This window comes from Ricinus communis, chromosome 5 (assembly GCF_019578655.1).
Source record: "Ricinus communis isolate WT05 ecotype wild-type chromosome 5, ASM1957865v1, whole genome shotgun sequence".
Classification (NCBI taxonomy): domain Eukaryota; kingdom Viridiplantae; phylum Streptophyta; class Magnoliopsida; order Malpighiales; family Euphorbiaceae; genus Ricinus; species Ricinus communis.
Window position 1 is genome coordinate 7606964 of NC_063260.1, and position 23973 is coordinate 7630936.

At 32.2% G+C, this 23973-nt stretch overlaps 4 protein-coding genes and 2 long non-coding RNA genes across 11 annotated transcripts; 4 read left to right on the forward strand and 2 right to left on the reverse strand.

Moving 5' to 3' along the window:
- The first annotated feature begins 302 nt into the window (after positions 1–302).
- Positions 303–4280, forward strand: LOC8267944 (RGG repeats nuclear RNA binding protein A). Its single transcript, XM_002531732.4, has 7 exons — positions 303–739; positions 1520–1838; positions 1946–2011; positions 2132–2264; positions 2863–3021; positions 3108–3164; positions 3734–4280. The coding sequence occupies exons 1-7, from the start codon at positions 553–555 to the stop codon at positions 3905–3907; spliced, it is 1095 nt and encodes a 364-aa protein (XP_002531778.1). The 5' UTR covers positions 303–552; the 3' UTR covers positions 3908–4280.
- Positions 4281–4420: 140 nt separating this feature from the next.
- Positions 4421–8305, forward strand: LOC8267945 (pentatricopeptide repeat-containing protein At4g16835, mitochondrial). Of its 3 annotated transcripts, none has more exons than XM_025159557.2 (2): positions 4421–4918; positions 5107–8305. In XM_025159557.2, the coding sequence occupies exon 2, from the start codon at positions 5409–5411 to the stop codon at positions 7452–7454; it is 2046 nt and encodes a 681-aa protein (XP_025015325.1). In that variant the 5' UTR covers positions 4421–4918; positions 5107–5408; the 3' UTR covers positions 7455–8305. The 3 variants fall into 3 exon arrangements, with proteins under 3 accessions (XP_025015325.1, XP_015582455.1, XP_048231129.1); XM_015726969.3 differs by having other exon boundaries at positions 4421–4856; XM_048375172.1 differs by having other exon boundaries at positions 4421–4744.
- A 190-nt stretch (positions 8306–8495) lies between these two features.
- LOC8267946 (GTP-binding protein YPTM2) lies at positions 8496–10789 on the reverse strand. The gene is made up of 8 exons (XM_002531734.4): positions 10561–10789; positions 10311–10383; positions 10139–10186; positions 10006–10053; positions 9477–9548; positions 9233–9388; positions 9005–9108; positions 8496–8769 (listed from the first exon to the last, which is right to left on the reverse strand). The coding sequence occupies exons 1-8, from the start codon at positions 10572–10574 to the stop codon at positions 8673–8675; spliced, it is 612 nt and encodes a 203-aa protein (XP_002531780.1). The 5' UTR covers positions 10575–10789; the 3' UTR covers positions 8496–8672.
- A 4040-nt stretch (positions 10790–14829) lies between these two features.
- Positions 14830–15559, forward strand: LOC107262254. The gene is made up of 2 exons (XR_007216090.1): positions 14830–14998; positions 15250–15559. It is a non-coding gene; the product is annotated as an uncharacterized LOC107262254 (long non-coding RNA).
- LOC8267948 (monooxygenase 2) lies at positions 15435–17814 on the reverse strand. 3 transcript variants are annotated; one of them, XM_002531736.4, is made up of 6 exons: positions 17451–17814; positions 17020–17166; positions 16846–16911; positions 16565–16727; positions 16256–16484; positions 15435–16116 (listed from the first exon to the last, which is right to left on the reverse strand). In XM_002531736.4, the coding sequence occupies exons 1-6, from the start codon at positions 17681–17683 to the stop codon at positions 15596–15598; spliced, it is 1359 nt and encodes a 452-aa protein (XP_002531782.2). In that variant the 5' UTR covers positions 17684–17814; the 3' UTR covers positions 15435–15595. The 3 variants fall into 3 exon arrangements, with proteins under 3 accessions (XP_002531782.2, XP_015582454.1, XP_048230810.1); XM_015726968.3 differs by lacking the exon at positions 17451–17814 and having other exon boundaries at positions 16846–16919; positions 17020–17160; XM_048374853.1 differs by lacking the exon at positions 17451–17814 and having other exon boundaries at positions 16846–16919; positions 17005–17119.
- Positions 17815–21043: 3229 nt separating this feature from the next.
- On the forward strand, positions 21044–23573 carry LOC125370064. Of its 2 annotated transcripts, XR_007215744.1 has the most exons (3): positions 21046–21348; positions 21453–21751; positions 22847–23573. It is a non-coding gene; the product is annotated as an uncharacterized LOC125370064 (long non-coding RNA). The 2 variants fall into 2 exon arrangements; XR_007215743.1 differs by having other exon boundaries at positions 21044–21751.
- The last annotated feature ends 400 nt before the right edge of the window (positions 23574–23973 follow it).

Below are 23973 nucleotides of genomic sequence, written 5' to 3' on the forward strand. Positions count from 1 at the left end.
TTTCTAACATAATTGATAACTTAAAACAACCTTATAAATACTGCAAAATAAAAATTTAGTAAAAAGGAATAAAGACAGCAACAAAGCAGTGAAACCAAAGTAATTTTTTAATGCTTTTCTCATTGTGGTTATTATTATTATTATTTTATTATTTATTGTTATTATTATTATTATTAAGAAGAAAATATAAAGCAAAAAACTCCAAAAAGATTTTTGTACTACATGATAAGATGTTACACCTTTCCATAGCATAACAAATCCCACTAGGGTTTTTAAGATTAGGTTGAGCCTCACTCTCCTTTCTCTGCCGCATTGGCTAGGGTTTTCCATTTTCACTCTTCAAAACGCACACCCACTTTCTCTTTATCTTTCTCTTTATCTTTTTCTCTTTCTTCATATTTCAAACTCAACCCGTTTCTTCTATATTCATTCCAGCAATACCCTTTTAATCTAATGGCTTTATTCAAGCTCTAGAGGGTTCTTTGGTTGCTGTTTTTAAGCTTCAAAAAGAAAGGGTTTTTAGTACTGGTTTTGGATCTGTTATTCAAACAAATGGCAACCATGAACCCTTTTGATCTTTTGGGTGATGATGATTATGAGGACCCGACTCAGCTTATAGCAGCAGCTCATCTCAAGGTGGTTGAGAAGCCTAAGAAGCCGTCTGCTCCTGCACAAGCTCAAGCTCAGCCTGTCAAGCCGGCTAAGCTTCCTACTAAGCCACCTCCTCCTGCTCAGGCTGGTGAGCTTTTAATTTGTTTTTAATTTGATTTTATTGGCTTTGGGTTTCTTCTGTGTAAAGAAAGATGCGAACTTTATTTGCTTTTTTGATAGTCCGATAATTATTTGGTATTGTGCCCTGCTAGTATTAGTGAAGAAAGTGCCATTTTAGTGTTTATATTGATTTTGATTTCCTGTTTGTTGCTTGAAATAGAACAAAAGAAATGTAAGTAGAATTAATTTACAGTCTTTCACTCTTTGTTTCTTTAATATTTCAGGTTAAATGAATGCAATATTTTCAGCTGTCTTTATTGAACCTTCTTGTTACTGAATTGATAGAGTCATAAACCCAATGAGTAAATGTGAGTTTGTCAAGTTGAAGTTTTGATTGGAATTAGTATATTGATTATTGATGTTCTTTAATATAATATCTTAGCAGTACTAGCACAATCACACTTTAGAGATAAGCTTCAGCGTACTTGGTTTTGTTCTATTTAAAGCTACTTGCATGATTGTTCATACTAATTAGGCGAATCTTCTCTATATATGAGACGCTTATGTTTGCTATCATATTACTGGATTGGGCATTAATCTATCTTCACATCAAATATTGTTAATATTTTCTAGCTTAGAAAGCAAAAAAAAGTTGCGTGGAGATCAAAATTAGTTAGCATAGAGTTTTTCTCAATCTTGAGTCGTGCTTTTGTTTTGGAAATAAACCGTGGCATTTTTGTTTATTGGATTTAATGGAGTACTGTTGTGTATCTTATGTCTTTTCCAATATGTTTAATTTGTTGATTAGTGAGGGAAGGAAAGAGTGAAGGTGGTCGTGGAGGGGGCAGAGGTGGTGGACGGGGCACTGGCCGTGGTCGTGGAGGTGGCAGAGGATTTGATCGGGAATTGAATAACAATGAGACTACTTTTGGTGGAAACAATGGATTTTCTGGTGGGCACAAGCCATCTGAAGAGGGAGAAGGTGGAAAGCCCTCGGAGAGGAGAAGCTATGGTGGGCCTCGTGGTGGTTTTCGTGGGGGTCGCCGTGGTGGTTTTAGCAATGGTGAAGCTGGTGAAGGTGAACGGCCCCGCAGGTTGTATGACCGCCGCAGTGGTACTGGTCGTGGGTTAGTATTGTCATTAAAATAATGCTATGCTTAACTACATCCGTATGTTCCCGTATTACTAACAATTAGAATTTGTTTCTCTTGTTTATGATTTATTCTTTTAACAGAAATGAGTTCAAACGAGAAGGAGCTGGTCGTGGTAATTGGGGAACTCCTGCTGATGAAATTGCTCCGTGAGTGATTTACTCTGCTAATTCAACATTTTGTAAAATTCTTGATATTTTACCAGGGTGAATTTTCTTTAACTCAAGGCAAATGTATTTACTTTTGTGATTGATATTTTGTAAACCAAGGGAAATTGAGGAACCTTTAATTGAAAATGAAAAGAACATTGGTATTGAGAAGCCGTCAGGGGAGGAGGGTGCTGCAGATGCCAACAAGGACAATCCTATGAATGAGCTAGAAGAGAAGGAGCCTGAGGACAAGGTGCATTGTCTCTTTCTGGATCTGGTTGTTAGCTTGTTTGCTGCTTAGATGGTTAGGTTGCATGAAAAGTTGATTGCACTTATGTTTCTTGTGATGTTCATAACATATGTTGGATGTAGATGAGCAGTAATAAGCTAAAGTAAAGACATTAGAATGATCAAGGTTAGGTTGAAGTTTTTTGTTTGATTATTAGATTAATGAAGTATGGGTCTGGTGTTTATTCAAGCTTGGCCTGCATTTTATAGTTGTGCCACTCAAGTCATCTGCAGATGCCTAAGAGTGATATTTCTTTATAAACTAGGTACCTTCGCTGATGAGTTTGTACCTTTGTGGATTGAGGTTGTGCCACCTAGTTTGCAGGCTGTAATCTTGCTAGAAGTTATAGACAATTTATCTAGCTATATATAAATGAATTAATCGAGTTATTGCTTCAGTAAGGCGACTTCTACAGTCTGCCAAGAACTTAAATGTACTGCAGTTGAATAAACCACTGTTGCCTTATATGATTTGTTTTTTTGAAGTTTTGTGAAGTCCACAGTAGCATTTGTATTTCCCATTCTAAGCTAATATTTAATTTCCATGTCCTTTTTGCTAATAGGAGATGACTTTGGAAGAGTATGAGAAACTACGTGAAGAAAGGAAGAAAAGTTTGTCTCTGTCAAAGGCTGAGGAAAGAAAGGTTGACGTGGAAAAAGAGTTTGGCACTATGCTACAGCTTTCAAATAAAAAAGGCAGTGATGAAATCTTTATCAAATTGGTGAGAACAATGATCACTTCTTGAATGAGGTATAATATTCTATTTAATCAAATATTCTTATGACTGGCAATTCATGTGGTTTTAAGGGTTCTGAGAAGGACAAAAGAAAGGATGCTGCTGACAAGGAAGACAGAGCCAAAAAGGTGCGCATCGTTAGGTTCTTTCACTGGTGTCACTTTGAATTAAGCTCGTGTTCGAGATGTTTTGGTTAAAAGAAAAACTTATGCTCATTGGCTGTCAGTTGGTCTATTTTGGTGCTTTGGCTCTTTTGGAGCTTATCTTTTCCGTTGCAAGGCAAAATAATTTGAGCTGGATCTATTATTTATTCTTATTTTACCTTAATAAAAAAACTGTAATTTTCGTGCATTTATGCCCTGTATTTTAGTTGTCCATGTTTCTTTGCTTCAGTTTTAGTTTGCACTTTATGTTTCTCTGTATAGCTTTTTATTCTCACCATGTTGCGTTTGTTGCAACCTTCAATATCATATCTGTTAGTGTGCAATGTACCTTGATGCATGATGATTATGTACATGGGGATGTTGCAAAACATCGTATTGTCCATTCACTCTTTGCTGCAGCAGAATCGATTTTTTCTTTTCAGCCCATCCATATATGCCTATTCTTTAGGGCAGCAGTTATATACTAATTTGCAGTTCTTTTTTGAAGTTCTGTTGACGGAATGAATGCTGAGTTCTCTGTTAAATGTTTATAGGCTGTGAGCATCAATGAGTTCCTGAAGCCTGCTGAGGGGGAGAGATACTTTGGTGGACGCGGTCGTGGACGTGGTCGTGGTTCTAGAGGTGGATATGGTCTGGGCAGCGCACGAGATGTAGCAGCACCCTCAATTGAAGACCGTGGTCAGTTCCCCACCTTGGGTGGCAAGTGAGATCTTTCTGTGTCTCGCATACCTGCATTGGTTTTCCACTATGGAATTCCTTTGTGTTCTTCTGAAAGAGTCCGAGTCGAAGGTCATCAGCAGGAAAATTTATTTCCTGAATTAAAAAACCATCTTTAACATTTAGTCTTTTGGGTGTAAATTTTAGATATTCCTCCATGGGCGTATCTCTGCCTGTGATTCCTTCTCGACTTTATGCATGCAGACCTTCAACCCCCCTCCCCCCTCTCATTTTTTTTTTTTTTTTTTTTTTAATTAGGAGTATGGCGTCATTATTATGTCTTGGACTGAGTAGTGGCATCAGTTTTGGTTTGTAGTAGGTCAACAGCACTTTGTAGTCTTTTAAAATCTCTTTGCCTGTCAACGTTGCCTGTTGTGTTTTACTTATATTACTTCTCATTTATTACTTCAAGAGAAATTAATGACCTTAGTTAAAATAACAGCCGCCGTATTGAGGTCTCTGTTCGTCAAAGTGCTTTAATTGCATCTTATGTACATAATTGGTGTAATCTGATGAAAAGGGTCGTCAGCCAAACAAATTCCTTAATGCAAATTGGTATATAATTCATCAGGTTGAAGGGTGAGTTATTATTCTTTGCGCTTTGCAATGATAGCATGGTAAATTAGAAAATTATCAAACACGTGCATAATGCAAGTTTACCAATCAATCAATTGGGGAAGCGATGAAAGTAAGCAACTCGGCTCTTAGCTCGATTGTATTAGAACTGGAATTCAGATGTAGTTGTCCAAAACTTCAGCTGATGTAGACGTAGGAGTTTTGGTACCGCCATTTCTACAAGTATCGTAGCAGTTGTGTCATCATATCATGTAAGATCCTACTTTATCGGTCACTGAAACTTGTCTTAATCTTTGTAGGCAAGGAACCTTTTTAATTAGCGGGTTTGTCCTGGTGGAGAATCTATTCTACTTCACATATTAGGTTGGATTCCTGTATTCGCCGTAAAAGCAAAATTACATTTTAAGCTTTCTTAATCTTTGCAGGTAAGAAACCTTTTTAGATAACGGGTTTATCCCGGTGGAGGAATTGTTCTACTTCAAATATTAAATTGGATCTCTGTATTCGCCATAAAAGTGAACGCACTTATAAAAATGACAATTCACTTGGTCAGTATTGCCACTTATTTTGATTATATTATATAATTAAAAAAAAAATTACTTTTGAATCTCAGGTTGGACGATATGATCCTATCTTCACGTGATAGAGATAGATAGAAGAAGAAAGTGGGGTTGTTCCGTCCTGTTCGGGGCGAATCCGTGCGCGGGGAACAGAAATCTGCGCCCCATTTAGAAGTGGCTAGATTCAAAACTGTAGACCATGGAAAAAATTATTCATTCTAAAAGGGTGTCATGCTGCTCTTGTTTTGTTTTTGTTTTTTTGATCTATACATGCTGTTATTTTTACATCTCTAACAATTGCTTAGAAATTCAATAACTTTTTCCGATAGATGGCCCATGCACTTGAATTTGCCAAATGAAAACATGGAACAAGTATTTCACGTTCATACCATTAGGAATGCCTTATTTCTCAAGAAAACTATGTCCCTTCTCCTTTTGTTCTTTCACAACTTCCTCACCGATCAAACACCATAAATCTTTTCTCTCCACCTCTACCCTCCAAAACCCAGATCCTATATCATTCAATGACTCAAACAAACCACCTAATAATACCCACGATAACATTCTCAACAAATCTTCACCGTTTCATCACCATAATAATAAAGTCAACGATGTCATCCTGTCCAACCAAGTTATTACTAGCTTTATCAGATCAGGTGACCTGGATTCTGCTCTTGAACTCTTCAATAACATGACAATTAAAACCACAGTTACATGGAACTCAATTTTGGCTGGCTACTCTAGAAAGCGCGGAAAAATGAAGAATGCCCGTGAACTATTTGACAAAATACCTGAACCAGACACAATTTCTTATAACACTATGTTAGCTTGTTACGTGCATAATTCTGATATGGAGAAAGCTCAAGCTTTCTTTGATTTAATACCCAATAAAGATCCAGCTTCTTGGAATACATTGATATCCGGTTTTTCCCAGAACGGGAAAATGGCCAAAGCGCACAAGTTGTTCTTGCAAATGCCTTATAAAAATGTTGTTACGTGGAATGCTATGATATCAGGGTATATAGCATGTGGGGATTTAACTTCAGCTTGGAAGTTGTTTAAAACTATGCCAGTTAAGAATGTTGTGGCTTGTACAGCTATGATAACTGGGTACATGAAACTTGGATTCATAAAGTTAGCCGAGAAATTATTTAAAGAGATGTCAACGGACAATGTGGTTACATGGAATGCTATGATTTCTGGTTTTATTGAAAATTCTAGAGCTGAGGATGGTGTGAAGCTGTTTAGAACAATGGTAGGGTTTGGAATTAGGCCGAACCCGTCAACTTTGAGTAGCCTTTTGTTAGGTTGTAGTGAGTTGTCTGCTCTACAGTTGGGAAGGCAAGTTCATCAATTGGTTTGTAAGTCTCCGTTGGCTAGTGATATGACTGCTGGCACATCATTAGTTAGTATGTATTGCAAATGTGGAGATTTAGAGGATGCTTGGAAATTGTTTCTTGAGCTTCCAAGGAAGGATGTAGTCACATGGAATGCAATGATTTCCGGTTATGCTCTACATGGAGCAGGTGAGAAAGCTCTGAGGTTGTTTGATGAAATGAAGAAGGAAGGAATCACACCGGACTGGATTACCTTTGTTGCTGTATTATTGGCTTGCAACCATGCTGGTTTTGCAGATCTTGGGCTTAAATATTTTCACTCTATGGTGAGTGATTATGGAGTTGAAACTAAGCCAGAGCACTACACATGTATGGTAGATCTTCTTGGTCGAGCTGGTAAGTTGGATGATGCTGTAGATTTGATAAAAAGAATGCCTTATAAACCTCATGTGGCTATATTTGGAACTCTTTTGGGTGCTTGTAGAGTACACAAGAATACAGAGATGGCTGAGTTTGCTGCCAAGAACTTGCTTGATCTTGATCCAACAAGTGCGACTGGTTATGTTCAACTTGCAAATGTTTATGCATCTCTGAACCAATGGGACAATGTTTCCAAGGTTCGAAAATCAATGAAAAGCAACAAGGTAGTAAAGATCCCTGGGTACAGTTGGCTTGAAGTTAAGAGTGTAGTTCACAAGTTCAGATCAGGGGATAGGGCACACCCAGAACTGGCTTCAATATATCAGAAATTGAACGAACTAGAGAAGAAAATGAAGTTAGCAGGATATGTTCCAAATCTTGAATTTGCATTACATGACGTGGGTGAAGAGCAGAAAGAGCAGCTTTTGCTGCAGCACAGTGAGAAGCTGGCAATTGCATATGGCCTAATCAAATTGCCATTAGGGACTCCCATCCGGGTTTTCAAAAACTTGAGAGTATGTGGTGACTGCCATTCTGCTACAAAGTACATATCAGCAATCGAAAGAAGAGAAGTTATCGTCAGAGATAGTATAAGGTTTCATCACTTCAGGGATGGTTTTTGCTCCTGTGGTGATTATTGGTAGATTTGCATCAGACAATCGACGTCTATGAACATGTTCTTCCTAATATGAAGTCCTTAATCTATGAAAACACAAAACTTGTTAAAGTGCAAGGAAGAACTTGGTTATGCTTAGTCTTACATGAGAAGTGCATCTGGCTATATTCAACCGGTTGAAGTTAATTTCAAATATAAGTTGTTGGGAATACATTGCTTTAAGTTGGCTGCTGAATAAGGTTTGATTTTGTTATGGAGGAGAATAGGGTAATTGAGGTAATGTCATGTGTTTCACGAAGTCATATCGGGTGGTACACCAGAATTTGAGAACCGACTTCGTTGCACTAAACCTAGCATGTTTGGGAACATAAAATGGCAGGCACCAAGGGAAATTGATTGCTCTGGCATGCTTCAAAGGCTGCTTCTTGTGGAACCTGAGAGTACGTGGAAAGCTGTTCAACAATTCTCAAGTGAAGAAGGGATAGGACTCGTGTTAAGAGGTTCAGAGCAATATCAAATCAGGTTGCCTGCGAACCTTATTCTAGGAGAACAGCTTTTAACCCCCAGTGTACGGTCAGAAAATATTGCAACGGAGCAAAGTTGCTATACAAACTCTGCTCAGATGTGAATACCTGGTAGCCACACTGCCAGAGAATTCTCTTGCCAGCTTTCGTAGGACAACTTTGGATGCTTTGTGTAATTACTCCATGCTCGTTCTATTTTCATTTTAGATTAGATTTGAACAGTTAATTTAAGGGCACCCTTTCTACTTTTGTTGATGTCAATTTGGACTTGATTTCAGCAATTCTGTTTGGGAGCAATTTTTACAGAAATAGAGCCTACTTTCTTAAGACAAAACCACCTTTCACCAACATCAAACCAACAAATAGCAATGCAGCTTTATCATTCCATAATAAATGGATCGAACAAAATTTTCCATAATATCGTGCATTCTACTCGAAAATAAGATGAAAGAAGAAAAAAGGAACATATAGGAGATGACCAGCAGAATAAGGTGCATACCAGGTAAAATACTGGTATTCACCAATATTCCTAATTTGTACAGATGTTTCTTAAAATCAAATGACATTCAAAAGAATGGAATTTTTAACAGTGCTGAGCAGCTGATTAGAAAGAGCAAATCATAACAAATAATTTTCTTATCTAACCATTAAGAAAGAACTAGTTTTACATGCAAACAAAGAACATGGTTAACATCCCAACCCAACTAAAACTGACTTCCTTTTTACGAGGAACAGCAACCAGACTTCTGATTGACAGGCTGTCCTCGGATCTGCACAGTTGGGGGCCTTGCATTGTTCATTGCCGGTTGGCTTGCCATCCTGTAGATAAAGAATCAAAACCATTACAAAAATGGATCAGCAATCTAAAATACGCTAACAAATTGAACTTGAATCAGCAATATAGATTAGTGGCAAGAAATGTAGAGAACATCCTTTTCGCATGCATTACACCATATTCAGTCTATGATAACTGCTCCAAACTAGCAACTACTGAGATTCCATTCACTTTCTTCAGAAAGTATAATATAACATTGAAAGGAAAGGTTAAAAGCACCTGTTCTTGATTTCAGCAGCCATAGCCATGAAAGCCTGCTCGACATTTGTGGCATTTTTAGCACTTGTTTCCATAAAAGGGATCCCAATTTCATCAGCAAATGCCTGAAGAAATATAAAGCGAGTTTTAACTAAAGAGCTCTCATAGCTTATTTTAATAGCAGTCAGAACAAAGACCATTTTCAGCAAAACAGCAGGCAAACAAAAGAATCTGCACAACTGATGTTACCTTGGCAGTTTCATAGGAGACAACTTTGTTTGCTGTGAGGTCGTTTTTATTACCAACTAGAAGCTTGTTCACATTTTCACTAGCATAGCGGTCAATTTCATTCAACCATTGTTTAACATTGTTGAAGCTCTCCTGGTCCGTGACATCATAAACAACCTAACCAGAAAACCATCAAAATCAGACAAGAGAGGCAAAACGAACGTATAAATTATATATTAAAGAAAAGAGAACATCGAGAACTTACAATAATGCCGTGGGCTCCTCTGTAGTAGCTGCTTGTAATTGTCCTAAATCGTTCTTGCCCGGCTGTGTCCCACTGAAAATTTAACATAGAAGAGCAATATATTTTAGAACTTATGACACATATCCTACTAATGCAGAACACATTGTGCCAAGGGAAAATCAACCGAAGTTATATCAAATAACTATAATAAACCTAGCATGAAACAACTTTCATACCCACTTCCCTAACTCATGTAGCATTTAGTCTAGAAATTGCAGAGTTCAATTGAATGGAATTCCAATTAGTAAAGTTCTGTGTTTTAAAAGTCCATGGCGAGTAGAATGTGTACTTTTAAAGGTCCACGCCAAAACTGACATCATTTCGCAAGAACTCAATTGAACTCTTAAAGTATAGATTTATTCCAAACAAGCCCAATATGCAGATCATGAAATTTTCATCACAAAAATTGGCATCTCCCAAAAATTCAATGAAATCGCTAAAAGTGAACATAAAGCACATAATACAAAGCAAAAGTCATCTGGTAACTTACAATCTGAAGTTTAATAGTTTTCCCGTCCTGCTCCACGGTGCGAATTTTCTACACCAATTCACAATTTTACATTAAAAGTCAGATATAATTCTAATATAAAAGCAAATAGTAAAATTTACAAACAATTACTCACAAAGTCAACTCCAATGGTACTGATATAGCTCTCCAGATAGGAATCATCCTGATTCACCAAAAGCATAACACATAAATACAATCACATCACTCGAATCAACTTTCTTTTTCTAACAATTCCATAACTTAAATAAAAGATCGTATCGAATAATAACAAATGATCAGATACTTACAGCAAACCTGAGAAGCAAACAAGATTTTCCGACACCTGAATCTCCAATCAGCAAAAGCTTGAACAAATAATCGCTGCAAAATTAATAATTATGATCCCAAGTCAAATCAAATCACATAGATCTGACCAACAATTAAATAAAATATTAAGGAATGATTAAATTAAAAAAAATTTAGAACTGATAAGCGAATTAATCTATATCCAGATCCAAATTATATTACATAAAAAGAAACATGAGATTAAAGCTTTACTATTCAGGATTCATGATGCTGATGCTGCGTCGTGATAAAACTCAATCGAATCGCGAGAATTATCGAAGTTGTCGCCGGGAATTTAAACGGAGAATGAGAAAAATCGTCTGAGAAAAATTATTTATTTATAATTTTTTTTTTCTTTTGCTTGAATAAAAAAAAGACACAGAAGGCAGAACCAAAGAAAGCTTTTTTGGTTTCGGTTGGAATTGGCAAGGAAGAGATATACGTGTAGTTGTATTTAAAAGAAACCCGGTTTTGTCGGAATTTAATTCAAGGTGGTTGTGACGTGTCACCAGTAACTATTGCTTGCCACGTGGTCTCTAACTTTTATTCTTATTTTATGATTTTCGCCTTTTGGATTGGTTGCCCAAATTCTTTTTATTTTTATTTGGCTTTTACTTTCAATCATGGAGCCACCCTCAGGTATCCTTTTTATTAATTTATGAATTTAACTATTTAATTGGGTTGATAACTGATCACGCCTGTAAAATATTTTTAAAAATTCTCTTAATTTTATAAAAATAAGTTCGTTAAAATTCATATTGTCATTAATTTAAGATTTCTCGTTTCTTGAAATCTCTCGAAATGAAGATCTATTTTAATGACAATGAGATCCTAAAGTACTATTTAATTTTATAATTTCGACAATACATATATATTTGGAAAAATGATATGCACACGTCAAAAAAACTATATAATTAGCTTCTTTTTTTTTTTTTTAACAACGAATTTAATTAGTTACACACGCGAAGAAGTTTCAATTGATTTTAGTTTAAGCAAAGTAAAACTTGTTGTTACCAAGTTGCTTCTAGCCTGCGTGTACTTGTCTTCTCCAGAACGAGACAACTTTTAGCCACAGCCCTACAGAATCTGGTCGTACATATAGACAGTATACACCATCGAAGAGTCGGAAGAAAGTAAATCTAACGCGCTAGTTAGAACTAGCTGTGCATAAAATTTACTTTTGAGGTCTACAATGGTGGCTTTGAATAGAAAGTTCTGGATTAGATGGTACGGTTGGGGTGGCAAGAAACTGCACGTGCCAAAACCCGGGAAAGTATTTTGGTTTGTGCTTGGAACCTTCTTTTTTCTGAAAAAAGGAGTAGGATTAAAAAAAAAAAAAAATGTATGGGAGTTGAGTCAACTCATGACATATTTGAATCCATTTGGAAAATCAATGAACATATTAATTGGGTTGCATTTGAATTGAAACTATTTAGAGTAATTTGACTAGGCGAGTTAAAATTTAATAATATTTAATTTGAATTAAGTTACAAATTTAATAAAATTTAAATTTTAAAAATATATACTATTATGTATAGAATATAACTAATACTTATGCAATTTAAGTTTTAAAATAAAAATTTACAATTTGAGTTTTAACATAATATTAATAAGTGTAGATCATGGGTTTACTGGCTTTAATAAGTACTACTTAACTCCCTCTTTTAAGTTTCTTAATGAATGAATTTATTGTTATCAAAATTAATAAATATTTAATTTTTTATTATATATCTAATAAAAGTTATATTAGTTTTATAGAATTAATTTTTATTTATTCATAATAAATACTTATTATATTATAATTATAATTAATTTTAAAAAATTATGAAAGGAATCCATATGTATAGCAAGAGAAGTCTAATTTCTTATAGTTTAAATTTTAACACCTATTCACAAAATAGTTTGTTTAAAATATTTATAATAATAAATATAATTAAATAAAATAAATGTTAGTTTAAATTTCTTAATTATTATATTTTAAAATTAAATAATTTATATTATTAAAAAATATATAAAATAAATAAAAATATATCTTCAATTAGTCAATACACTAATAAAACCAACTAATATAATATATTAAATAATTTACATATCGAAAATAAATAGCGTATGTTTCAATTTAGCATCTTTTTTTGCTTTTTTTCTTTTTATTTCTTAATTGTCAATGAATTGCACTGAAAATAAAGAAAGAGAGGTTTACAGTAGAAGAATACGTAGGCAATAGTGAACGAGAACAAAGTTTTCAAACCATCACAAGATTAATGAGGGCTTTTTGCCATTCCATGGACGTCTGCCTTAGCATAAATAGAGCTGAATAACTTGCCCAGCAAGCTGAATCAAGTTTTTCCCTATCAATTACTACTAAAATTGAGCAGAATTTCCATTTGTAAACTGTTGCAGTCGCGTGTGGAGTTGTCCGACAAGCCTTCAGATGCCACAAAACTTTTCCGTTGTCCTGACAACAAATTAATCTCACAACTGTTCTATTTTGGACGCCATATATTCATAATTAAATAGAGGTGATCATGGAAATTCTTATTTAAATTTAATTATTTATTTATTCCATAAAGATAAAAATATATTATTAACTAAGAAAATAAATAGAATAATTTAATAAAATATTATTTACATTGAAAAAAAAAAAGACTAATTTATTAAAATCATTTAATAAAATAAAGAGCTTATAAAATGTTCCTTCATTCACGAGATAATTTATTTCCTCGTCTAAAAGGAAAGCTTTTCATGGAGGCTGCTTGATCATGACAACACCCTAAAAATTTTTTATTCATGGAACAACTTTTTGATCAAAAGAACGAAACCTTTTTCATCCACGAAAAGAACTTTTTGGCTCATAAATCTAAAATGTTTTGATTAAAATGTCTAAATAAATGATAAAATTTATTTAAAAGTTTTTTGGGGACTGTAACAGAAGTGTCAAATATTTTTTTTAAATAAATATAACTATAATTAATTTATAACGTCCTGATATGGATAAAATATTATTGTTAGAAATTTTAATATATTTATATGGCTAAAATTTTAATTTATAATATTAATTATATTTATATACTTTTTAATAACGTGTTAAATATTATTTTGATATAAATATATTATTTTCTCTTTTGTCCTTGAAAATTAGAATTTTGCTGCAAGTACTATTTAAGAAAATAAATAATAAATGAAGCATCTTATCAACGACGACCACCAGGGTCCAAAACCAAGAGTGCCAGACGCACTTTCTTTGTAAAACGAAAACGGTCGCTCGTCTTCTCTTCTCTCTATCTCACACAAGAACTAGAACAAAGATGCAGAGATCATCAAGCAGTTCGCGAGTGGGTGATCAAGAGTCTCTTTTCGTCAACAACAGCACGAACACAAATTACGCGGACAAGGAGCAGCTACAGCTGCCTACATATGATCCTCTTTCACATGTTGCTAAGAAAGAAAGGTCTCGTCTCAGATCTGCAGAGAATGCCATCCATTTAATCCCTCTTGTTCTTGTTCTTTGTGCGATTATTCTGTGGTTCTTCTCTAGCCCAGGTACCAGTTGCTTCTACCTTTTGATACTGCTTTTAAAGACTTGAACTTTGAGGTTTGAAGTGTTAAGTTGAAGTTAGCAGAGAATGGTATGAGAAATTGTTAGTGTATAGTTCTTTTTGTAGCTTTTTGGTACTTGGCTGTATGTTTTTAAGTGTAAAGATTGGAAATTTCTTGTTGGTTGTCATGATTACAAGTTTAGTCTCTCCTCCTTTCTACATAAAAAATTAATCTTCCAATAAAAACTTAGTTTTAAGTATTTTTCTGTTGACTTTTACCTGCTCTAATCCTTTCTTTCTACTCAAGTGATACACTATCTGTTTCAAAGATGATTACTGAGGATCTAGTTATTGATTGCTTATGTTAGGCGCTTTATACTTTGATAGCAAACATTTAAGACTCAGTTCAGAGGTTTTACTATTATTTTCTACACCTTGTGATTTAATTTATGATTTTATCATCCAGATGATACCATTCAGTTTCATTTATTGTTTTAGTGGTACCTTATGCTTGGTAGATTGAAGCTTTAGACCATTTGGATAATGGGTTTCCTTCAATCTCTTAGAATAAGAGCACAGAATTATTTTGTCCATTCAATCATGATGCTCAATTGTTCTTCAATATCTTAATCGCATGCATAATATTTTCTGGATAATGGATGGGGCAAATACGAGATTGTTGACTTTTTTACATGTACATATGGATTTTGGTTTCTAATGAATCCAGATTGGAATCTAGTTTTCTTAATGCTCAATTCATCTATTCTAGTGATGGGAAAGGGCCTTTGAAGATTTAGATCAAGCTCTCTCTTTCGATCTTATTATTTCGATCTTATTATCTGGAGACAGATACTGGAAATTCATGACTGATAGATACATGTGCATTTGATTTCTTAGATAACTTTTCTAATTTACGCAACTCATTTATTTTGGCAGAGTCTAGGGTTTGAAAATTGATGATAACCATCTGATGGCATTGATTCATAAAGTGGTTTGCCACAAAGCTTGGAGCTGGATCATTTCTATCCAACAAAACAGAGATGGTTTATTAAATCTCATCAATATGTTCTGGCATATGATACAAGCTAGAGGACTATTGCTGGGTTCACTTTAATGTAAGACTAATTTAATCTCTTAGTATAATTAAATAGACTTCTTTTTAGGCATTTTTATACTTGTTTGTATGAGTTTTATGATATAAAGGACTCTCTAGTGCATTTAGTTTGTTTGCAGTCTTTTGACTGAATAACAAAGGATATTTCATATTTTCTCTAGGCATATTTCGCCATTCATTTGTTGTACACTTCATTGGGCATCTCTTACTTGTTCTGTCTACATGGAGGACTGAAGAATTTTTTTTGGCCAGTTAGCAGAACACTACCTGATCAGAAAATATAAGGCGCTAGAAACATTCAAAATTGGTTTCATCTAAACAACTCCTAGTGACTCTCGAGGTTTTGTTTCCCCTTTATCCCCGTGCTTGCTGCTGAGGTTCCTGCCTACTGAGGAGGATAGAGATTACAAAATAACCAGTGGGAGAAGAGGGAAAAATTCTCCATCTGATGCTTATAATTTTATTCTATGTCTGTCGTTATTGTGTTCTTAGACCTTGCATTAACATTGTGTTTGTAAAATAATAGCTATACAACATATAGAGAGGCTTCAATTTGTTGGCATTCTGTTGCTTGATATCTCCTTGTTGCCCTGTAGTTTCAGAGTTCTGTTGTCAGTAAAGGTTCACAATCAAAATTTGTGTGCTCCAAAATCGGTCCAAGCCTAATAAATTTAGGTATGATAACATTGTTCCGAACAGAACAAACAATTGGGTCCTCCCACTGCAATAGGTTTCCTACGAGATTTGCGCGGATGGTTAGCGGGAAGACACGGGGCCACCTTTCGCTTCCATATGACCTGAAAGCATCTTCAATAGATGCAGGTCCAGAGTTGATTGCATTTGCAAGCTTTCTTGCTAGAACTACTGAATCCTCCAATGCACAACAAGCGCCTTGCCCCAGATTGGGAGTCATTGGATGCCATGCATCTCCAACCAGTACAACTCTTCCCACTGAAGCAGAGGGGCTTACAACAGGCCACAGCCAACGGTCAACCAGCAGAGTTTTGCTTATCGTTTCATCTGGGGTTATATCTATTAAGTTCAGCAGTTCTGGAGGCCAGCTCCTGATTAGTTCCTTTGCTTGCTTCTTCAACTCAGATGGATCAGTGATTTTTGGACCTGCAATAATACAGTATATCTGACTGTTAGAATCTACGTTAAATGAGAATTTCATTGGACTGCCAAACTGATTTCAAATGAAAAGACCAATATCTGATTAGACTGGAATCAGATCATGGAAAAACAGGAGTATATTGACCTGGAGACTGGCTGTTGTAGCAGATAAACCAGTAAACTTTTGTTGGGGAAACAGGTACATATCCAGCGCGCAACCCTCTTCCATATACATAATTTACTCTCGGTTCAAATGGCTGCCCGTTGTCATAAAATCCTATCCCGCGGAATGCCGAATGCCCTGCATACTTAGGCTCAGGGAATCCCATCCACTTTGCGATTGGAGATCGAATGCCATCACAGCCAATAACAACCTGTTGAACGATAAGAAAACGAGATGAGACAACACAGACAACATACTGAAGAAGAAAAGCCGACGTTTCAATTGATCAACCTTTGCAAGTAGTTGGGTTCCATTAACAAGTTTCAGGACAGTTTCTCCATTCTCACTCTTCTCAATCTTATCCAGCCCTGAAGAGAAACGGATTGCTTCTGGTGGCAGTTGATTTGCCAGAGTCTTCAGAAGTATTCTCCTCTCTACTGCTCGGACTTCTTGGCTATGCCATCATGTTATTAACAGTAAATCCGAAAACAAAAATCAGTACATATTTAAAGCTGTTAAAGATAGTAAAATTAGAAACCCTTACGTGTAGAAAATGACAAGTTTTAATGCACCTTTCGTCCTCATCTTTAAACCTGAAGGAGCGGAGCTCCCTTCCGTCTTCTGTCTTCACAGCCATCCTGCACAGCTGACACATGAACAAACTCAGAAATAGCAAACAGCATATATACTTAACACATTCTATGTAATACTTTTAACAGGAAGACAATTACATTTATAATTTATACCCTTGAATTTCAAGAAACTGGCTTCTGAGATCGCTTCCAACTCCGAGTGCATCCAATACCCTCCATCCATTTTTGAAAAGGGTGAGTGATGCTCCACCAGTTCTAAGTGATTCAGACTGCTCCAGCACCACAGACCGAATTCCGAGCCTAAACATTGGCAGGATACATTATTGTCAATAAGCACTTAGTTACTAGAATTGTATAGCCAATAAGGTTTAGATCCTTCCAAGCATTAAGAGACAATCCTGACATGATTTTAGCACACAGCAAACATACAAATTTTCCTCCTCTTCTTCCGAAGAATTCCCATAGAAAAGAAACAAATCTAGCAAAATATCTTTACATAAGCGACAGAAGCAAAAGGTTATAAACTAAAAAGAGAGGAAAAAAAAGAATCTGCTGATGATAGGTAAGGGCTTGATTAATCATACCTTTGGAGAGACAGTGCAGTGGCAAGGCCAGAAATCCCAGCACCCACTATTACAATATCCTCCTTACTGAGATCAGTTTTGATAGCTCTAGTTATGGACAAAGAATTGGGTCTAGTTCTGATGCAGGTAAGAAACCAAGACTGACTTTCTAGGAATGGTCGAGTTTTAGAAAGGGCAGAAGATGAGATATAATTGGAGTTGAGGAAGGGAAGAGAGGACGATGCGATAGCCATTGCAAAAGCAGAGACCGCAGAGGAGAAGAGTTGGGTATGGAAACAAGTGGTGGAGGTGCAACGGTTTGGTGCTTTTGCGCCTAGATTTTACCCGGGAAGGAAATTATTTCTATATGATGTTGATACTCAATTTCTTACTTAGGTCCTCTTTCGTTCGGCTAATAGAGTGTCGATGATGATAGCTCGTAGCTGATGATTGATAAATTAAATCGTTTGGTAAAATTTTATTAGTGGTTGTTGTTAGTATATTAAATAACTATTAAAAGTATAATTTATCGTTAATATATTTTATTTTATTATTATATTTGATGATACAAATTAATAAAAATAAATTATAATAATTAGAAATATTATACTTATTTTCTTTAGCTCAATTGTATTTATTATTAAAAAATTAAAGAAATTATTTTAAAAGTAGAAATTTAAATTTAAATTCTATTACTAAATTTTTTAATTTCAAATACTATAATTATAAATATTATAATTATTTAACTATTAAAAATAATTTTAAAATAATAATTATTTATTATGTATAAAATATAATTATATGAGATCAACTTATAGTAAATTATTGTTAATAAATTTTAATAAAGATAAAAGTGTCTGGATAAATAAAAAAATCAAATCAGCTATTAGCTGATAAGAAAAAACTCTAAATAGAGTTGATACAATAAACATCTAACTAGAACTATATCAGTTATCAACTGTTATTTTTAAGTTTTCATTAAACATTTTAATATAGTTTTTCAATAAGAAATACTATCGGCTCTATTATACTTCTAAACCACACTTTCTGTTAGATTTGAAAATTATGCCTATGTTTTTGGGCTTATGTGGCTCCATCTTAACCTTAGATTATACCCGCACGCCGAATTTGGGCCATGCTCTCAAATATTATCATGACAACTTTTTCAAATATCTTAAAACAAAAAAAAAAAATTATTTTTATTATATAATTTTTAAGGATTTATATTTTTTTTAATTTTTTTAAATTTACAATGTGATTACTTTTCAGTTATTTTTAGTTATATTTTATTGTTTTATCTAAAACAATAAAAAAAAATAATAGAACAATCAAAACATAATCTAAAAAAATAAAAAATTATATTTTTAATATTTTAATACAGTAAAAGTTAAAGATAAAAAAATATAAATTTTATAAAAATGAAAAAACATAGATGTTTTTGTTATTATTCCAATTATCAACCATTTTTATCTTAAAAAGAAATGATATCTCAAAATCTCGGAAAAGAAAAAGTTGGAGCTTTCACTTTCTTTTTTTTTTGACGATTTTAGCTAATTTTTGTTAACTTTTTATATGATCAAATTCATGCTTTTAAATTTCTGTTTAACAATATATATATATATATATATATATATATATATCTTTGAGACCTAAAATTCTTTTAACATATCGAATATATATGATATTTACTTTGACATGTGTACCTATCTTGACACATGAAATTCAAGTTTATATGTAATTTTATTATTTTATTATTAACTTATTGATTAATAAGTTATATTTCTAATTAAATATTGATTCTAATCATATGAAATAATATATTAATAATAAATGAGTTCTCTAATTAAATAATAATTAATTTTCTAATTAGATAAAAATTTTAATTATATAAAATAGTATTTTTAGACATTATATTCATTAATAAATTAATATTTTAATTGTATAGTAATTTCTAATTCTAAAAATGATAATATCAACTATATTGATAGTAATAATTTATATAATATTAGAATTAATTAATATATATTTTTAAAATAATTTTTATATTATTGTATTAATAAAATTTTAAAAATAAATTAAGAATATTTAAAAGTAGTCAGTTTGCTATTATTTTTTATAATATTATAAATTAATATTAAATATTAAATATTTTATTAAATTAATCCATAAATTTGATTTTTTTATAATCGAAATAATAAAAACGGTCGTGCAACGCACGGGTAAACGACTAGTATATATTAATTTATAAGACCTATTTTTTTTTGACATGTGTGCTTAATTTTTGACACACATAATTTTTATTTTGACATATGTATTTATTTTGATACATGAAATTTAGACTTATATGTAATTTTGTGATTTTTTCTATTAATTTATTGATTCATAAGTTATATTTCTATTTAAATACTAACACTAATCCTAAAAATAGTATATTGATTATATTTTAATATTATATTCAATTAATTAATAATTTTCTAATCGAGTAATAATACTAATTCTATAGATAGCATATTAGTTATATTTTAATATTATATTAAATAATAAATTAATTTATAATTAGATAATGATTCTACAAAATAGCATCTTAGATTGTCTTTCTAATATTATATTTAATAATAAATTTAATTTTTTGATTATACAATAAATTCTTAATCTTTAAAATTCCTAGTATTAACTATATTGATACACGAGTTGATATAATATTAAAATTAATTAATAAATAATTTTAAACTATTACATTAACAAATTTTAAAATTAAAAAAAATATTTAAAAATATTTAGTTTGCTATTATTTTTTAAAATTTTATAAATTAATATCTAATATTAAAAAATTTATCGAATTTTATTTATCAGTTTGATTTTATAATCAAAATAATAATAAAGGTTATGCAATGTACGGGTAAACAATTAGTATGTATAAATTTCTGTGGCCTAAATTTTTTTGATATGTATGCGTAATTTTTTATACATAAATTTTTTATTTTAATATGTGTACTTAGCTTTGACATATAAAATTCAAGTATATGTGTGATTTTATAATTTTTTTATTAATTTATTGATTTATAAGTTAAATTCATAATTAAATACTAACTCTAATTCTAAAAAAGTAACATATTAATTATATTTTAATATTACATTAACTAATAGATAATTTTCTAATAAGATAATGATACTAATTCTATCCTAAGAACTAATTTATTGATTATATTTTAATATTATGTTAATTAATAAATTAATTTTATTTTAAATAATTCTAATTTTAAAAAATAATATCTTAAATTTTATATTTCAATATTATATTAAAAAATAAACTAATTTTTTATTATATAATAAATTTTAAATTTTAAAAAATAGCAATATGAATTATATTGATATATTAATTTATATAATATTAAAACTAACTAATAGATAATTTTAAAAGAACTAATAGATAATTTTAAAATAACTTTTATATTATTGCATTAATAAATTAGAATTAAAAATTTAAAAAATTTAAAAATAGTTAGTTTACTATTATTTTTAAAATTTCATAAATTAATATTAAATATTAAATTTTTTATTAAATTATGTCTATCTATTAATAATGATTTGTGCACCAGTAAACGATTACTACTCTTTAATGGCACAATTTTCAGTTTAATAGTGATTTAATGTGGATGTAGTAAATAATAAAAGAAAAAATCTAAGTTAATATTAATTTTGATAAGCGGAGAAACCATTAAATAATTGATTTGGATCTTCAACTCCAAAGCTAATGGCAAGTTCGACAAATGATCAAGATCTGCAAAAGATGTCTCCCGTGCAGTTTACAACCGCACCCACCATTGATGTTTCACTCTTGGCTAAAGATTCTCATCAGATGAAACATATGGTCATCAAAGAAATTGGCAAAGCTTGAAAAGATTTTGGTTTCTTTACGGTAAGCTCAAATTCTCACCTCAATTCTATTCCTCAGCTATTCTTTCCTAATCAAATTTAATTGATGTTCTGAAGTTTCTATGAATTTTCTGCCTGTTAACCAAGAGCATCAGTAAACCAAGAGGGTTCTTGCTGCTGTTTTTTCTTTTTTCTGGATTTGGGGATTTGCAGATCTTTAACCACGGAATAAGTCCTGAATGTCAACGCAAGATTCTTCGGCTTGCCAGTAGAAGAGAAAAAGAAGCTGGAGTCTGATGATGTGAACAAGCCAGGAAGATATGCGACCTTAATTCAGGATGAAAGTGAGCGTAAGAAATTCACAAGGGAGTTTCTGAAGATTTATGCACACCCGTTAGAAGATTGAATTGGATCGGATCATGGCCTGAAAATCCACCAAATTACAGGTGCCTAATTTCTCGTCGTTCTCATCATTAGTATGGCATGCATGCTGGTTTACTTGTTTTAGTTTTCTTCCTCATTTATTTTCAACCATAAATGCGGTCAAAGAATTTTCATTGTTATCCTAATCAGATAAGATTGCCTTTTGTTATTAGTCTTTTCATATAAAGAGATTATGTGTAGAGTGATCATTTTGATGAGTGTTCCCATTTTTATTTTATTTATTTAATTAAAACGGTATTTTTTTATTTTCTTTTATTGGAAAGAACGGTATACTTTAATACTGGTGTGTATGAATGTTCTATTTTATAGTTTATATATTATATTTTATAAATTCAGATACAAAATAATTTTACAGATATTTCAAAAAATATAATTAAAATGACTAATAACATGTCAAAATGGAATGAAACGGTTGATATCATGAATAAAAAGAAATAAAATAGTTCTTGATTTTAGATTTTATTTTAAAAACTGTATTTCAACTCTTTGATTAGAACGAAGCAAATATGCTAACATTATTGCATGTAATGACCTATAAATTATATAACAGTAAATTCATTAAATTAAGTAACATAACATATGGTTAAAATTTATAAAATTTAGAAATTTATTTGTAAATCTAAAAGTTTATATATTTTGAATAGAGTAAAAGTTAGTTTAGAATTCTATATAATTAAACTTATGTGAAATTGGTTAAAGTTAAAGTAGATTTATTAAAATAAGTAAAATTTTTAAATAAATTTTATATTAATAAGTCAATATATTTCATAATACTAAAATGACTCTATTAATTTTATTATTTCTATTTTATTTTTTTTCTTATAATTATTTTTAATGAAACAAATTTTTTAATAAATTTCAACCAAATATAATATAAATAAAAAATTTAACTTCCAGCGTTTATTCTTGTGACATGTTTTAAAAAGAATGATAGTTTTATTTTGAAGAAAAATATTTGAAAAGACCGATAAAATTAGGCATGATTCGTAAAATAGAAGCCTTTTTTGATTGATAGATACACGAACACACTAGAGAATTCCTGTTTCTGAAAATTTAAAATTCTAACCACTTCTGCATATGATTTAATCATGAAACAGGCCAAAGATGAAAGCATACACCACAGAAATGAGAAGCCTGAGCTGTGAAATTTTTGGCGGTATCATGGAAAGTCTGAACATGAATCCCACATATTGGCAACATAAGATAGAACAAGGAATGCAAATGAGTATAAACAACTATCAATCAACAGTTTCTCAATCTAACATCCTGACAGGAGCAGCACCACGTACAGACCATACTATAATCACTATTCTTCTACAGAGTAGTCCTGGCCTTCATGTCATGAACCCTAGTGATGGGACTTCGAAGGCTTGCATACAACTCAAGTGTTCCTTACATATCCTAGTTGGGGATCATCTTGAAATGCTTAGCAATGGCATGTACAAGAGTATTCTGCACCGGGCGATACCAGCAGCTAGTGCAGGTTAAGGAAGGTTATCTATTGCTAGTTTCCATAGCTTTGCCATGGATGAGGTGGTGGAGCCTGCTATGGAATTGATAGACGACAATCATCCAAAGGGTTATAAGGGGAGCAGCTTAAGAGACTACCTGAAGCATCTCTCTTCTAAAGAATCAAAGCCCTTTATTGAAACTCTTATCATAAAATAGTCAACTGAAAAATAAACTCTATTCCCAACAATGATACAATAAAAGAAGAAAACAAAATAAATTAGCCAATTTTTCCATTATCGATTGGTCTCCTTTTAAATACAGATTGGAGAGTGATTTTAGATTTCTTCAATATATATCTTCTTGCTTTTCTTAGCTTCATTTTCTTTAATTATTTTTCCTTTTTTTTTTCATGAAATAAGTGAAATACTTTTTGAACGAAATATCAGCTGTATTAATATATTTACTACTTAGTTTATGATGATAAATTGACATCAACTACTTCCTAAAACCAACATCCTACCAGGAATTCCACCACATATATAGACCATATAGTATAATCACAATCCTTTTACAAAGTAGCTCTGATCTTCAAATGATGGACCTTGATGATGATATTTGGAAGGCAGTTACTGAATATCAAGGTTCCTTGAAAGTTCTTGTCGGAGATCACCTTGAAGTTCTAACCAATGGCTTGTTACAAGAGCACACCAAGTGATTCCAAGCTTGGAGAAAAAAAGACTATAAGTTGTTAATTTGCATAGCTTTGCAATAG

Bases quoted from the DNA above. Each gene is read 5' to 3' on its own strand.
- LOC8267944 (XM_002531732.4), top strand. From the start codon at position 553: ATGGCAACCATGAACCCTTTTGATCTTTTGGGTGATGATGATTATGAG. The intron at 740-1,519 runs GTGAGCTTTTAA...TTTGTTGATTAG, and splicing joins ACCTCCTCCTGCTCAGGCTG to TGAGGGAAGGAAAGAGTGAA. The intron at 3,165-3,733 runs GTGCGCATCGTT...AAATGTTTATAG, and splicing joins AGGAAGACAGAGCCAAAAAG to GCTGTGAGCATCAATGAGTT.
- LOC8267945 (XM_025159557.2), top strand. From the start codon at position 5,409: ATGAAAACATGGAACAAGTATTTCACGTTCATACCATTAGGAATGCCT.
- LOC8267946 (XM_002531734.4), bottom strand. The intron at 10,187-10,310 runs GTAAGTATCTGA...TTGGTGAATCAG, and splicing joins GTTTGCTTCTCAGGTTTGCT to GATGATTCCTATCTGGAGAG. The intron at 8,770-9,004 runs GTGCTTTTAACC...CTTTATCTACAG, and splicing joins GCTGCTGAAATCAAGAACAG to GATGGCAAGCCAACCGGCAA.
- LOC8267948 (XM_002531736.4), bottom strand. From the start codon at position 17,683: ATGGCTATCGCATCGTCCTCTCTTCCCTTCCTCAACTCCAATTATATC. The intron at 16,912-17,019 runs GTATAAATTATA...TCAGCTGTGCAG, and splicing joins CAGTTTCTTGAAATTCAAGG to GATGGCTGTGAAGACAGAAG. The intron at 16,728-16,845 runs GTGCATTAAAAC...ATGATGGCATAG, and splicing joins TTTAAAGATGAGGACGAAAG to CCAAGAAGTCCGAGCAGTAG.